The sequence below is a fragment of the Erpetoichthys calabaricus genome, chromosome 18 (genome assembly GCF_900747795.2).
Source record: "Erpetoichthys calabaricus chromosome 18, fErpCal1.3, whole genome shotgun sequence".
NCBI classification, from domain to species: Eukaryota; Metazoa; Chordata; class Cladistia; order Polypteriformes; family Polypteridae; genus Erpetoichthys; species Erpetoichthys calabaricus.
The window spans coordinates 13,315,659-13,331,880 of NC_041411.2; the positions used below are offsets into that span (position 1 = coordinate 13,315,659).

General features: G+C 43.5%; 1 protein-coding gene across 1 annotated transcript in view; it reads left to right on the forward strand.

Annotated features, from left to right (window-relative positions):
- Positions 1-16,222, forward strand: part of vps33a (VPS33A core subunit of CORVET and HOPS complexes) — a 36,425-nt gene that overhangs the window by 6,234 nt on the left and 13,969 nt on the right. The window contains exons 4-6 of the mRNA XM_028824335.2: positions 7,028-7,214; positions 9,110-9,226; positions 11,891-12,065. Coding sequence (XP_028680168.1) covers positions 7,028-7,214; positions 9,110-9,226; positions 11,891-12,065 — 479 coding nt within the window. The remainder of the gene's footprint in view (positions 1-7,027; positions 7,215-9,109; positions 9,227-11,890; positions 12,066-16,222) is intronic.

A 16,222-nucleotide genomic window follows, 5' to 3' on the forward strand; every position in this document is an offset into this window, starting at 1 on the left:
CAGGATTAAACATCACATTCAAATCTACAGACATTCAAAAACAGGAGAAGCACCTTAGGTAGGCTGATTTGTGTCTTCTATTAAATAAAATGAAATTCTTTAATCAAATAAATTCTTGTTTATCATATTTCACTGTACTCTGTATACATGGCCATACATCTGTACTGCTGCTGTCAAGAGCAGGAACTAATAGATAATAAAATAATTAAATACAGACTTCCATGATGTTGTAAAGGAGCAGCACACAAAATAGAAAAATGGCGTGAGACTTCTAAAAGACCCCCACACCCAAGCCAGGGCCTGCCTTAGCTTGCCTAGAATAGGCCTCACCCTGGGCAGCCTGGCCACCCAACTCCACATGCAGGCTTTGGGCCTGCTCGGGCCCCAGAAATAAGGGAATGGGCTTTTAAAGTTCAGATTACTTTAAATGTCCTAAAATATATAAAAACCATTAAACAAAATAAGCATGTGCTCAGGGCATCAAGGGAATTGCACCACAGAAGTTTTCCATTGCTGGATTTAGCATGGACCATATAGCACAAAACCACAAATACTGCAACTGAACCAGGTTCCATAAAAAGGGGTTCCCACATTAAAGAATAAAATTTCATTTTATGGTTTATTATTGTTTATAGTTTAAATTGGATATATTAATGGGGCACCAAAACCTCTAAAGGTCTAAATCCGGCCTTGATCAAAGTGCCTCTCAAGGGAAATGAAAACCACAAAACAGACCTGTATCCTAAGAAATAAATCTACAAAGAATATTTATAAGAAAAATGTATTGTTATAAACAAGAAAAGAATTATAAAAAGGCAAAATAAGGCTAAAGAAAACAAGTCCTAATGTGAAAATCTAAGCCAACTAAACACAGGCATAGTTTAGAATCCAAACAACAATACTAACAACTAGAACAAACTCTCTGGACTGCAGTGAACCACTGGAAGATCTGCTCCGATCTTCAGAGTATAAAGGCTGAGGGCGGTCCTTCAGCAGTGACATCAGCGTGGCCCCGCCCCAGGGGGTTCCACCCACAAAGCACAACAGCAGCATTTCTTCCTGTAGCACATTTTCATGTGAAGGTTGGACAGTAGATCAAGTGCTTTACGAGATGTCAAAGAAGTGGTTACATGCAAAGAAAAAAGTTCAGTGTAGATAAGAACCGACTATCTAGCGAAACCACAGCCAAGGGAACGGGCTTGGCAGAATCAGCGGGGAAAGAAGACCCTGTTGAGCTTGACTCTAGTCTGGCACTGTGAAGGGACATGAGAGGTGTAGAATAAGTGGGAGGCAAGGGGCCACTACGGAGTGAAAAAAGTTCACTGTAGATAAGAGTGGTGGCTGTGAGGCTAGAGATCTGCACTGGCAATCGGGAGGTTGCCGGTTCGAATTCCGTAAATGCCAATAGGGACTCTGTTCTGTAGTGAGAAAAGCGCTATATAAATGCAAAGAATTATTATTATTACTCATCGTTTTTTCACTCACCCAGTAAGGCAGAAGGAGGAGCCCTGTGGGGCTCTCGCTTCTGGCGTCAAGTGTCCGATCCACCCTTGGTCGCAACACACTCCCGGGACAGTGGCAGGGGGGGAGTTTGACTGGGGCAGTACACCTGTCACACCGTAATGTAGGTGTCTTAAGGTGAGTCCTTTGGCCCCCCATAGCTGATCTTGAGCAGCCCTGATCTAATGCCCACTGCTATAACTGACATCTTGTCAGAAACTGTTCCAAGATACAACATGGGAATGAATGGAGGTCAGCTTTTGAAGTGTTATTATAAAAGCAGTCAGTAGATGGCAGTGTTTCATTTGTTGGCGGACTGCATGGCCAGTCCTCCTGTTTAGTTTTTGCTCCAAACCCTTTCTGCTTATCAGACAAAGTTCTCAGTTTTTTAATCGTATCTGTAAGTGCGTACTCAGGTGTGGTCAAGAAATATGACGTTTAAGGTGATGAAGCAGAATATAGCTCCACCGTGTTACTTTCAAGTAAAAACTCGTTTGGTTGACTCCTTTATCCACTTAAAACATATCAGGTACAATTGTTTACATTCTTTTTGGTTTTCTATTTGGAGCACAGGCAGGTCATGTGACTTGCTCATGGTCACACAACGTCCAAAGCCTTAGCACTCCAAGGCCACACCACACTGTCTAAAGGTTGATAGGGGAGGTTTGTTTTATTTACCACTTTAATGGTGGCAGTAATTGTGCTGCTAAATCATTAACACACATAGCACTAAGCACAAGACAGGAACCAGCCATGGATGGGGCATCAGTTCATCAGTTCAGACTCGCCAGTTAACCTAACCTACACAGAAACAAGAAGACATTAAAAACACTAAAAACTCTGCCCAGACTACAACCCAGTCAAGTGGATTGAGGGGCTGTGAAGAATATAAACTGTCCTTAAACATATGGTGCCTTCCGTTTGAAGTGGGAAGTCGGAAATTTCCGAGTTCCTAATTGGAATTTTCAACTGGAATGCCCCCTTAAGTCAGATTTGAAACTCGTAACAACGGGGCTGGTCTGTCAAGCTCAAGTTTGTCCAACATGAGATCATCAATCCAAAATGGAGATGTACACCGCAAATTGTAGTGAAAGCCGTAGCAGTACACAGTTTATTAGCACTTGTGCCTCCTTAAATCGGTCGTAGACACCATGATATCCATCTTCTGTCTGCGGACACGCTGCTACAGTGTTTGGATATGCAAAGTACAATGTAGTGCATTGTTTTCAAATGCTGTTTATTCCAACAAAGATTTTCATGGAGCTTATTGATATTCCAAATGATTAAATGGAACTCTGTCAACTTGGGTGTGACGTTATTCCCAGCTCCGACTTCTGAGCTAAATTGAATGAAACCTTAGTTACCAGTCTTTATCTTAGCTTTCCACAGAAGGTCTCGGCTACCTTAGAATTTAGCATTTAAAGGGAAGCTTGAAAGCTGTTAGTATTGTGTTATAGACGATGGAAAGATACATCGAGTTTAACGAGCACTGCCATTCCTTAAGGTCCATATGGACTTGTCAAGGAAACAGTTCTCATGGCTGGTGAGGAGAAGCAAATTGTGTGGCACTGTGAGCTGGAGAATGTCACCAGCAGCAGCCTGACCATCTGAACAAGTAACTCACCTAAAGAAAGCTAAGCATGTTTGGGCCTGGACAGTACTTGGATGGGAGACCACCTAGGAAAAAGGTTGGGGTGGTTGCTGTAAAACAAAGAAAAAGGGGGTTTTGGTGAGGCCATCAAGAGGCACTTAGCCCTGTCATCTTGAGTATGGATCTCAGTGCCCCAGTGCAGTGCAATAATGGTGGTCCTTCAGATGAGACATAGACCTGACTCTCTGTGGTCCTAAAATACCCCTGGGCACCTTTCATGAAGAGTAGTGTGTACCTTGATGGCCTGGCTAAATTGCCCACCTCGGCCTTGTCCATTTTGGCTCCCAGTCATCCTCTGTCTCTACTTGGCTAACTCTGTCTCTCACCCCTTGACCACCTAATGTGTGGCGAGTGTACCGGTGTAAGAATGGTTCCTGGGTGGACGCTTCACATTGCTGGTGGTCTAGAAAAGCGCTATATAAATGTAACTATCAATCTTTGTTGATCTCTGGTGTTGCCTTTCTGTTATAACATGGATGAGCTCAAAGCGTGGCCACATTGTAGCCCAGTTGTCCTCTGCTTGATGCGCACCAGATACAATCACTTAACCCAACTGAGTTTTGAAGGCCCAAGCTTGAAATGACAAAACTTGGTCAAAAAAGACCCCCACTCAAAGAACAGAGTGGGCCAAATGGCTAACAAGTTAGCTACAGGGAGTGAGGACTGAAAGAGGAACCAGATGAGTAAAAGCGAGGGCAATGCTAGCTGAGAGAAGGGAGCGTCTATAAGTGGAAATGTGCAACGCTGATGTGTTTTTCTGCTGTTCTGCTGTAATGGAGTTCAGTATTTTAATATAAGTCAGTGCTGTTTGTCACGGCACTCACTTAATTGGTGGACACACAGAGTAACAATTCCACCATATGCTGTACCCATGACAGCACTACAGTTATTTTTACCAAGTGGGCACGAGTGATGCCCTCTCAGCCACAATGAAGTGAAAGTGTAGCATATCCAGTCATGACGCGTGGCTTCACTTTCCGTTGTCTGAGCCGTCTGGCACAGGCCCCGCCGATGTGCTCATTTGTATACGACCAGTGCAGTGTTGGGATTTCTCGTACGTCATGTTGGTACAGCAACCTGAGCTGTTTCTCTTCAGCACTGCCCGAGAAATTCAGCAAAGATTGTAGCTTGTGACTTGTCGATGGGACATACTTGAAGCGTGACGTGCTTGTGCTTTGGGGTCGTTTTCCCAGCGTTAATGTACCGCGCGCCCTCCATCATGTTTGGAAGAAAGTCACATTTCTCTTTGATTTCCTCCTCTGCTCCACAGCTTAAAATTACCAAATCCAGCAATTCAGACGGCGTGACTGAGGTACAAATTGCAGACTTTTTTTAAGGGGATTTACATACATTTCAGTCTTCAGTCCATATCTTCTACATGGTCCCCCCATTTCAGGGCAGAGGGACACAGCTATGGCAGGTCTATTAAAGCCATCTTATTTTGTTCTTTGTCGCATATCCCTTGCATGTAAAGACTTCTTTAGGTCTGCAATTCATGGACATCAGCAGGTGCTGAGGATCTTCTCTTGTGATGCTCTGCCAAGCGTCTATTACAGTCATCTTCAGCTCCTAATTTTTTTGGGGGGGTTTGTCCTCTTCAGTATTCTGTACAGCACATGAAAGGCCTACTCAGATGGATTCAAAATGGATGACTGACTTGGTCATTGGTCAATTTTCCAGTTCTTAGCTTTGGTAAATTCCTGTCTTTCCTCAGCAGTATGTTTGGATCATCGTCTTGTAGTAGGTTGAAGTGCCATCCAGTGAGTTTGGAGGCATCTACTGGAACTTGAGCAGATCAGATGTTTCTCTACACCTCAGCAGTTGCATCATCAGTGAAGGGAAGTGTGCCAGCCATACATGTCCAAGCTATAACACCCTCAGCACCATGCTTAACAGATGAGGTGGATTGCTTTGGATCTTGGGCAGTTCCTTTTGGTCTCCATGTTTTGCTCTTGTTGTCACTCTGATCAGGTTCATCTTTGTCTCGTTGGTCCACAAGACCTTTCACTCAGAGTTCTGCTGGCTGTTTGAAGTCCTTTTTTCACAAACTGTAATCTGGCCATCCTGTATTTGTGGTTTGCATCTTGCAGTGTGTCCTCTGTGTTTCTGTTCATGAAGTCTTCTGCTGATAATCGTCTCTGACACACACACACATCGGCCCCCTGAAGACTAATTTTGATCTGTCAGACAGGCGTTGGGGGCGTTTTCTTTACCACAGTGAGGATTCTGCTGTCCTTTCTTGGCCTAGTGGTCCCTTTACGACTACTGAGCCCACCAGTGCGTTCTTCCTTCTTCCAGATATTCCATGCAGTTGATTTTGGCCATCCTACTTATATCGCTTGTTTGACTTTCACTGGCACAGCTCTTGTCCTCCTGTTGAACAACGGCAACTGCAGACCCCAGTAGAAGCAAGCCAAAGTATCTGATGAAGCCATGAAACCCACTTGAGGAATCACAAACACCTGCGACACCAACCGTCCCAAACATTATCCATCCATCCATCATCCAACCCGCTATATCCTAACAACAGGGTCACAGGCGTCTGCTGGAGCCAGCCAACACAGTGTGCAAGGCAGGAAACATACCCCGGGCAGGGTGCCAGCCCACCGCAGGGCACACAAACACACCCCCACAATGTATGGATAGGATCGCCAATGCACCTAACCTTTGGACTGTAGGAGAAAACCAGAGTACCCTGAGGAAACCCACGCAGACACGGGGAGAACATGCAAACTTCACGCAGGGAGGACCCAGGAAGCGAATCAGGGTCTCCTAACTGTGAGGCAGCAGCGCTACCCACTACGCCACTGTGCAGCCCTCCCAAACATTATGGTTCCCTGAAATGGGGGGGAGGACTGTGTATAAAAATTGTTGTGACCGAAATGTATGGAAATCTCCTAAATGAAAGTCTGCAATGTGCACTTGAGTCACAATAACTGAATTGTTGGATTTGTAATTTTAAACCGTGGAGGGGGGGGGGGGGGGGGGGGGGGAGTGTCTCTGTCTCAAACACTATGGAGGACACTGTGGGTATCATTTACAAGTTCCTCTTAATGTCCAAGGCATTCTCCTAGGTGCACTGATAGTGAAACTTGTGTGCACTCCACACTGCTCAAATAGGCTCTGGCGTGTTGTAACTGAATACCGACACCAGCCCGGGGGGGTTTACTAGAGCACCATCGCGGTGTGCAAGTGTAAAGAACACTGCTTACTTGTTAGCTTGCGTCTCACTTCCACATTCCTCAAATGTCCCTCTAGTCATTTGCATTGTTTATACTGCAGACAATAGCCGTCGTCCCAACATCTGCCTCTCTTCATTTTTATATAATTCAAACAAAGCTGGGTGCATGCAGGATGTTACTGGAATTTAATCCTAAAACTGGTTTCTTTGCTACCATAACACGTCAGTTTTGTTTTGACTTCCTGGGTCACTTTGAAGCTACAATCACAGACAACTCCAAGTGGCTGGGACTTGAATCTGATCTTAGCAATGCGGACTGCTCCACTTTAATGGAGTAATAGGAGTTTAATGTTTGGCAGGCCATCTTAGTTTGTTTTCTAACAGCATGCAGTGCAGTGCCATTCGACTGCCAGTCTCTATTATAGTTACCTTGGCAGCAGCTTCAGTTACAGAGATTTACAGGGCAAGATAAGGCTTGTCTAGCCATGTTATAGGGAAATGATCTGATACTGGAGAACAAAGGGATTCTGGGAAATAATTTATTCACTTAGCTGTCTGGGGAAATCTAAAATTGAATCAGTTGTTATTTCCGCATAAGGGGCAATACCACTTTGCTTTTAAAAGTGAGAGGACACATTATGCCTGCTTTTGACCCTCTTGTCTTGTGTTGTAATTGCTTCAATCTGTTCCCACAGTGAGGTGAAACAGCGTTCCCACCGGGATTTCCACATCCTCTTTGTCCCTCGCCGAAGCCTCTTGTGTGAACAGCGGCTTGAGGAGCAAGGAGTCCTGGGCTCGTTTATCAACATCGATCAGTATATCCTGGACCTCATACCTTATGATGGAGACCTCCTGTCCATGGAGTCTGAAAGTGCATTTCGGGTATTCACTGAGCCATTGTTTTCTGTTTCTCTTTTACTTAAGTCAACACATTTGTGTTAACTATCAGTGTCAAATGTTACTGTTACTCCATTTATGTAATAAATACAGATCAAATTGACCGTTATGAAAAGTTAGTACTCCAAAAAAGTTGAATAGATCAGATCTAATCAGATATTTGAAAAACCACTGCCTGAAAAAGTACAAAGACTCAATCCATCCACTTCTTGAGTCTTCTTAATTCAGTGTAGAGTTGTGTGGTGGTGAAGCCATATTAGGTGCACAGCCTGATCTGCTCTGACTCTTGGCATCCTCCTTCAAACTGCCAGTCATGATTACCTTGAGCGTTATTGGCGTGTGGCTCTATTTGCCCACTCCACACAGACACGGGCCCAACTGGATATCTGAGTCTGTCATGTCTGCCTGACAGACCAATAAGCCCCTGAGCCATCAAAATCAAAGATGTTGGGTTTTGCAGGCGTCTTCAATATTTTGTGTTTGTTGGTACTGCGTGGTATTTGTTTTCTGACATTGCTAAAGTGTACCAAGCAGTCACTGGGCATACATTCTGTCAGACATGCAAATAAGAATCAGGTAATCAGATAGTGGCATTGTAAGTGAAAAAAGGGTCATAAATGCCAGTAATCTGATGATAGTTATTTGTACACAAATTATCTTTATCTGCCATTATAATAGATTTAAAAATCCCAAATTAGCTAAATGCGCCCTGCGGTGGGCTGGCGCCCTGCCCAGAGTTTGTTTCCTGCCTTGCGCCCTGTGTTGGCTGGGATTGGCTCCAGCAGACCCCTGTGACCCTGTTGTTAGGATATAGCGGGTTGGATAATGGATGGATGGAAATTAGCTAAATGGTTGTGTCTTGAAGGGTGTCTAGTAAGCACTGTTTCCGTATTCCCATTCTTGGCACCTGTATAAAATTTGGAAAAGAAAATTACACATCATTTGTGACAAAAAAATGATAGAAAATATCAGTTTTCAGTAGCTGCCGGCAATTTCAATTCTATTTAATAAAAGTGGTTTAAATACCTGGCTGTCTGCAGCTTTTATACTCTTTGTGATTTTGCAGTTCGTCTTTCTAGAAGTCAACAAAGGCCTCTGCGCTGCACACAGGGAGTGCTGGGCCGGTTATCACATCACTTCAGGAGTCAAGAAGCTAACTTACAGGGCAGGCCCAGTTAATGGACGCCCCCTGGAGGTCATAGTGCAGGCCAAACTGAGTGCCATGATGACCAGTGTGGCACGCCCTCTCTGTGATACACTGACACTGAGGACTTTCAGCAGAAGTGTGTGAAGAAATTCATCCATACGTTCATCCGTCCATTCACTGCTTCAAAAAAAGATATGGAAGCATAGTTCTCATGATTAAAAAGTTGGGTGTGTGTACGAATTGTCCATCAGTAACGCGCCATCATGCAAAAAAGGTGTTATTGTGCTTTGCATAAAAGAAACGTCAGGGTCAATTTTGACTTTTTGATTGTTTTGTTTTGCAAGAATTTGAAGCATTTCCAGCTTCGCTTTCCAGATTAGCATCTATACTAGAAAGAAAGGAAGAACTGAGGAATTAGCAGATCTGTCATGGTTGACTACACTCGGAAAGTACGCCTATGTTTCTTCAGCCAGGTGGCCATCGCTATGTTATCTGGCTTTATTAAACCCGTCTTGAGGGGTCGCCACTTTATTAGTGCGCTGTTCCTCCCACAGATGTAGCCCTCTTGTTTTCAGATATTATAATGCATTGACTTCTCTGAGGGGAATTGTGTGAAGGAGTTGGCTTGGATGCAGCAGGTCCATTTATGCCTGATACCTGACTGGTTTTCTAACTTTCATTTTATGGGTGGCAAGAAGGAAATTTAGTTTGGTTATGTTTTCTACTTCCACAGGAATGCTATTTGGAGAATGACCAGACCAGCCTCTATCATGCGGCTAAAGGCCTTATGACCTTGCAGGCGCTGTATGGCACCATTCCACAGATCTACGGCAAAGGAGAATGCGCCCGGGTATGATCATTTCATTTTAAAACCCAATGTGCATCATATTTCTCCATTTAATAATAGCAATTTTTATCACTATTAACACTGTTTAGAGATAGTCATTTGCATATAGGTGCACTGTTCCAAATTTAGAGATAGTCATTTGCATATACAGTTAGGTCCATAAATATTTGAACAGAGACAACTTTTTTCTAATTTTGGTTCTGTACATTACCACAATGAATTTTAAATGAAACAACTCAGATGCAGTTGAAGTGCAGACTTTCAGCTTTAATTCAGTGGGGTGAACAAAACGATTGCATAAAAATGTGAGGCAACTAAAGCATTTTTTAACACAATCCCTTCATTTCAGGGTCTCAAAAGTAACTGGACAATTGACTCAAAGGCTATTTCATGGGCAGGTGTGAGCAAGTCCGTCATTATGTCATTATCAATTAAGCAGATAAAAGGCCTGGAGTTGATTTGAGGTGTGGTGTTTGCATGTGGAAGATTTTGCTGTGAACAGACAACATGCGGTCAAAGGAGCTCTCCATGCAGGTGAAAGAAGCCATCCTTAAGCTGCGAAAACAGAAAAAACCCATCTGAGAAATTGCTACAATATTACGAGTGGCAAAATCTACAGTTTGGTACATCCTGAGAAAGAAAGCAAGCAAGCACTGGTGAACTCAGCAATGCAAAAAGACCTGGACGTCCACGGAAGACAACAGTGGTGGATGATCGCAGAATCATTTCCATGGTGAAGAGAAACCCCTTCACAACAGCCAACCAAGTGAACAACACTCTCTAGAGGGAAGGTGTATCGATATCCAAGTCTACCATAAAGAGAAGACTGCATGAAAGTAAATACAGAGGGTGCACTGCAAGGTGCAAGCCACTTATAAGCTTCAAGAATAGAAAGGCTAGATTGGACTTTGCTAAAGAACATCTAAAAAAGCCAGCACAGTTTTGGAAAAACATTCTTTGGACAGATGAAACCAAGATCAATCTCTACCAGAATGATGGCAAGAAAAAGTATGGAGAAGGCGTGGAACAGCCCATTATCCAAAGCATAGCACATCATCTGTAAAACACGGTGGAGGCAGTGTGATGGCTTGGGCGTGCATGGCTGCCAGTGGCACTGGGACACTAGTGTTTATTGATGATGTGACACAGGACAGAAGCAGCCGAATGAATTCTGAGGTGTTCAGAGACATACTGTCTGCTCAAATCCAGCTAAATGCAGTCAGATTGATTCATGATACAGATGGACAATGACCCAAAACATACAGTCAAAGCAACCCAAGAGTTTATTAAAGCAAAGAAGTGAAAAATTCTTGAATGGCCAAGTCAGTCACCTGATCTTAACCCAGTTGAGCAGGCATTTCACTTGTTGAAGACTAAACTTCAGACAGAAAGGCCCACAAACAAACAGCAACTGAAAGCCGCTGCAGTAAAGGCCTGGCAGAGCATTAAAAAGGAGGAAACCCAACATCTGGTGATGTCCATGAGTTCAAGACTTCAGGCTGTCATTGCCAGCAAAGGGTTTTCAACCAAATATTAGAAATGAACATTTTATTTCCAGTTATTTAATTTGTCCAATTACATTTGAGCCCCTGAAATAAAGGGATTGTGTTTAAAAAATGCTTTAGTTCACTTTAATTTTTGGGGTGTCTTTGAATTCAGGCCTCTGTAGGTTGATAATTTTAATTTCCCTTGAACGATGTGCCATCCTTTCGTTCCTAACACATTACCCAGTCCATATCAATAAAGATATTCAGCTGGATTTTTTTCCTTTTGAGATCTGATGTGTTTTCAAAGTGTTTCTTTATTTTTTTTTTGAGCAGTTTATATAATATACCGTGTGTATATGTAAATGTATATATGTACATTTGCACACACACACTTACACATTGTATATATATAGGTTTCATTGATTATATTAAAGTGAATTAGTTACAAGTCAGGGCGGCACGGTGGCGCAGTGGGTAGTGCTGCTGCCTCGCGGTTAGGAGATCCGGGTTCGCTTCCCGGGTCCACCCTGCGTGGAGTTTGCATGTTCTCCCCGTGTCTGCGTGGGTTTCCTCCGGGCGCTCCGGTTTCCTCCCACAGTCCAAAGACATGCAGGTTAGGTGGATTGGTGATTCTAAATTGGCCCTAGTGTGTGCTTGGTGTGTGGGTGTGGTTGTGTGTGTCCTGCGGTGGGTTGGCACCCTGCCCAGGATTGGTTCCCTGCCTTGTGCCCTGTGTTGGCTGGGATTGGCTCCAGCAGACCCCCGTGACCCTGTGTTCGGATTCAGCGGGTTGGAAAATGGATGGATGGAGTTACAAGTCATTTTACATTTTATGTAAAACAAATCCAGCATCCCCTCCTCTACCCACAATCCATTTGCATAGATAATGCAGGAAGAACACTACTTTAGTATTCTATTAATCCCATCTGTAGGAAGCTGATTCAGCCATTTTCGTTCCTGTCTCCTCTATAAGAAGTCCTATTAACAATAATTTGCTCTGTAGCCCATCTTCATTTGTTTACTTATGATTCTTTACATGTTGTACATCTACATTATTTTTTTTAATGTAGCATCATCTTGTAAATATTTCCTGCAGAGGCCTGACAGTGCTGTGTTTTCTTTCTTTCCCCTCACTGAATTGCTCTTATGTCTGAAATGTCTTGTTCTCTTTGACTTGCAGCACGTGGCTAACATGATGTTAAGAATGAAGCGAGAGTTTGCTGGGAGTCAGAATCAGATTTTGCCCGTTTTTGACACCTTGCTTCTTCTGGATCGTAATGTAGACTTGCTGACTCCTTTGGCTACACAGCTTACTTATGAAGGACTGATTGACGAAATCTACGGTATCACAAATGGTAAGGTAGTTGGAGCATTCTGAAATTGGGGAGTAATCACTGTATTTGTATACTTGCATATTTCAGCTACAAGAACTTATTCACAATTTTCATTCATAAACGATTGTTCGGAATGCTAAAGCCGTTGCCATATGTTGCGGCTTTCAGTCGTTGGGTATGACAGACTTGCCAGCTGTGGGTGCTGATCTTGTCGCCAGACCATGTCTGTTTACACGATGAAAAGTTACTGCTGACCTTCCAGTACAGTTTGTGTGATAGCCAATAACATGCTGCCTGACAGAGCTGATGGATCCTGTGTGAAGGTCTAACAGCTATGGCGAGGTGAGTGCCAATCTCAGCCCTTTTTTGTTTTTTTACATTTTTTTGCATTTACATTTCTTTACCGCTGGTTTGACTTTGTGTTGCTCACGGAGTCCTGAATGAGGCACATGACCTGCATTGTGAGGGAGCGTCAGTTACAGCACTTTGGCCTTGTGGCACGATTCCCCGTGGGTGATCAGCTCACAGGACCCTCATTGTTGAGGACCTGAGTAGCTGGACCAGACCAAGGGGACACCCACGTAACTCCTGGCTGCGGCAGATAGAGGGGTCATTTCTGGAGGGTGGGACTGGACCGCGTGTCTGCCTAGGGGGTTGCCAACTGGGATCCCAAGCTGTTTTGTCATGTGGTGGGTGCAGCAATGTGGTGTACCAGTGCACGCCCCTCCGACCTGACCTGACCTTTGCATTCTGTTGTGGTATGTAAAACGTGAGGCATCAGAAATATGAGCTTTATATGCATTTTATGAATTGTATGTCCAGATCAGCATTCATGTGTTGTCAGCTCTCATGCATTCGAGGCCCTTCCCTACGACTAAAGACAAAATCCACTAGGTGTCACACTAGGTGACAAGTCTTCATGGGAGCACACCGGCAACTGTGTCCAATTCGCTAAGATTATGAAGTGAAGACTTTGCCTGAGATCACTGGAAGGTTTGGCAGTTGTGACATGGCCTTAAGGATTTATATTTGAATATTAGTAAGCCTTTTTTTTTACTATTATGTGTCACATACAGTATAGTGCAGGGGTGTCAAACTCCAGTCCTGGAGGGCCGCAGTGCTGCAGGTTTTCATTCTTACCATCTTCTTAATTAGTGACCAGTTGGTGCTGCTGATTATTTCTTATAATTAGCTTCACTCAGGCCACTTGGTTGTTTCTTTTTCCTTAATTAGCAGCCAAACAATGAGACATAAAACAAGCCACCACATGACCAGCTCATCCATTCCCATCACATAATATTTGAAAATAAAAAAGGTGAAGGTCTCAGTAAGGTTGATCTGTCAGGTCACCAAAACATTTTGACACCGTTCCTAGAAAAAATAGAAAACAATTTTGAAAACAGTTTGGGAAATTTGTGCTGTGGCAGAATGAGAGCAGCAACAAGCCATGGAATTAAATAACGGGTTTAATTAACAGCAAGAATCGGCTTCTCATTAAGAAAATGGTTGGAGTTTGAAACCCCAGTTTAGCTGGTCATCTCATTTCTGTTTTGTCTGCCATTTAACAAAGAAAAGAATCAATTCAGAGGGCTGAATCCATCTAACGGAGGATATTAAAATGATGAGGAAAAAAATTAATTAGCAGTGAAAACCGGTCACTGATTAGGAAATGGGTTAGAATGAAAACCTGTAGCTGCTGTGGCCCTCCTGGCCTGGAGTTTGACACCCCTGGTATAGTGAGTGCTTCTTATCTCCCTCTATGACCAAGCCCAGAAAAAAGCAGGGTATAAATGTGCATGAGCATCATGCACTAGTGTTCTGTTTTCCATTCTCGTTATTTGATTTTAGTGTGTTTTTAAACTTGATTTTATCTTTTTTTTTTTTTACATTTGAGAGTTTATTTACTGCGGTGGGTTGGCACCCTGCCCGGGATTGGTTCCTGCCTTGTGCCCTGTGTTGGCTGGGATTGGCTCCAGCAGACCCCCGTGACTCTGTGTTCGGATTCAGCGGGTTGGAAAATGGATGGATGGAGTTTATTTAGCACACTGAGCTACAAATAATGTGAAATTTGCGTTTATGTGGTGACAGTTTTATCCAAAGCAAATTCTAAGTCACAAGTGCTTTACAGAGACAGTATTGCGCTTGCTGTTGGTACTAAAGTGCGGTAGTCGTGAAATCTGAAGTGACAAGTACAGCTGCAGGCCACACTCCATTCACATAAGAGGAGCTTTGAAAGCTAATTGTGCCACACGTGTTGTGCTCATGTTTTTATTGTGAGCTTCTTTTGGTGTTAGATTTCAACAGCACTGCAGCTGTCAGTCAGACTTAAGTCTTGCTTTTTAATGTGCAATAGGCTATAACTAACAGAGCAAAAGTATATTGTAATAAGTTGTAGCGTACTGAGTTCCAATCTGATGTCTATATTTATGACTAGACCTCTCTCACGGCACCCCTCACATAGAAGTGAAACAGGACAGCGAGGAGGGAATGTATATATATATATATATATGAGAGAGAAAGAGAGAGATACGTTCATTTAATTGATCTGGTGTTAAACTTTTGACTGCTTTATGCTGGCAGCCATACCTCATGCACTTCAGAAGAGGCCAACCACCTGTTAGGCCAGGCCAGTACTTGGATGGGATGGAAGACCATCTAGGAAAAGCTTGGATTGTTGCTGGAAGAGGTGATGGTGATACCAGTAGGGGGCGCTTAATGACTGAAGATAATAATAATAATTTATTTGTAGGATCCCAGTGTCCCAGTGCAGTGATATGGACCCTGTGCTGTATAAATGGTGCCGAACTTCGGATGAGACGTAAAACCAAGGACCTGACTCTGTGGTCATAAAAGATCCCTGGGCGTCCTTCATAAAGAGCAGGGTGTTTTGAGTTGTCCAGGCTAAATTGCCCATCACAGCCTAGTCATTCTGGCCCTCTAATCATCCCTCATCTCTAATTGTCCTTCTCTCTCACCCCTTCACCACCTAACAGCTAATGAGTGGTGAGTGTACTGGCACAAAAATGGCTGCCATCACCTCATTCAGGTGGATGCTGCACATTAGTGGTGGTTGAAGTATTGAGAAAAGTGCAAAATAAATGTAAATATATTATTATTATAATATATTAATATGTTTTATTATTAAGAACTGCTGCATTGGCCTTTATTTTATAGAGTGCATTTCTTGCTGCATACATATACAAGTGTACTACAAAATTATAAAAAATAAATATTTCAAGAATAGGAGTGTAGACGGTGAAATGACTCTAGCCATAAACAAATCGGTGCTTTGCTTTCTATCTAGTCCTTTATCTGCGTTTTCCACTGAGCATTTTACAAGTTGTAATGATATTTTTCAACACATAAGAATATTACATTTTACCAGCACACCAATTTAGTCTGTTTTGTGAATCTGTTACTATATTACGTTAATGATATAAACTAAGCCGAGCCACGCTTCACCGGTTACATGACTCCTATTTCATTTTTCTTTTCCAGTAACCATAATCATTTATACTTCATCCATCTTCCAACCCGCTGAATCCGATCACAGGGTCACGGGGGTCTGCTGGAGCCAATCCCAGCCAACACAGGGCACAAGGCAGGGAACCAATCCTGGGCAGGGTGCCAACCCACCGCAGGACACACACAAACACACCCACACACCAAGCACACACTAGGGCCAATTTAGAATCGCCAATCCACCTAACCTGCATGTCTTTGGACTGTGGGAGGAAACCGGAGCGCTCGGAGGAAACCCACGCAGACACGGGGAGAACATGCAAACTCCACGCAGGGAGGATCCGGGAAGTGAACCCGGGTCCCCAGATCTCCCAACTGCGAGGCAGCAGCGCTACCCACTGCGCCACCGTGCCGCCCTCATTTATACTTTCTTCCTGTTAGTCGGGTTATTTCAGGAAATGTCACACTTGATTTGCGAACGCCAGGGAGGGTCACCACAGTTTGGCGCACATTTTGTCAGGTGAATCACAAGGGCTGCAGCAGCATAGCCTGTCTGCTAAGAAGGCGACATCGTTTGTTTATTTGATTTTGTCATTTTTTTAAATACAGGTATATCTTGTTTAACGCGGCTCTAATTAAGCGCGGGTTTTGAATAACGCTCTTTTTTTTTAATGCGGAAGCCCCTTGAATACCGCGGCTATAAATTTGATTAGCGC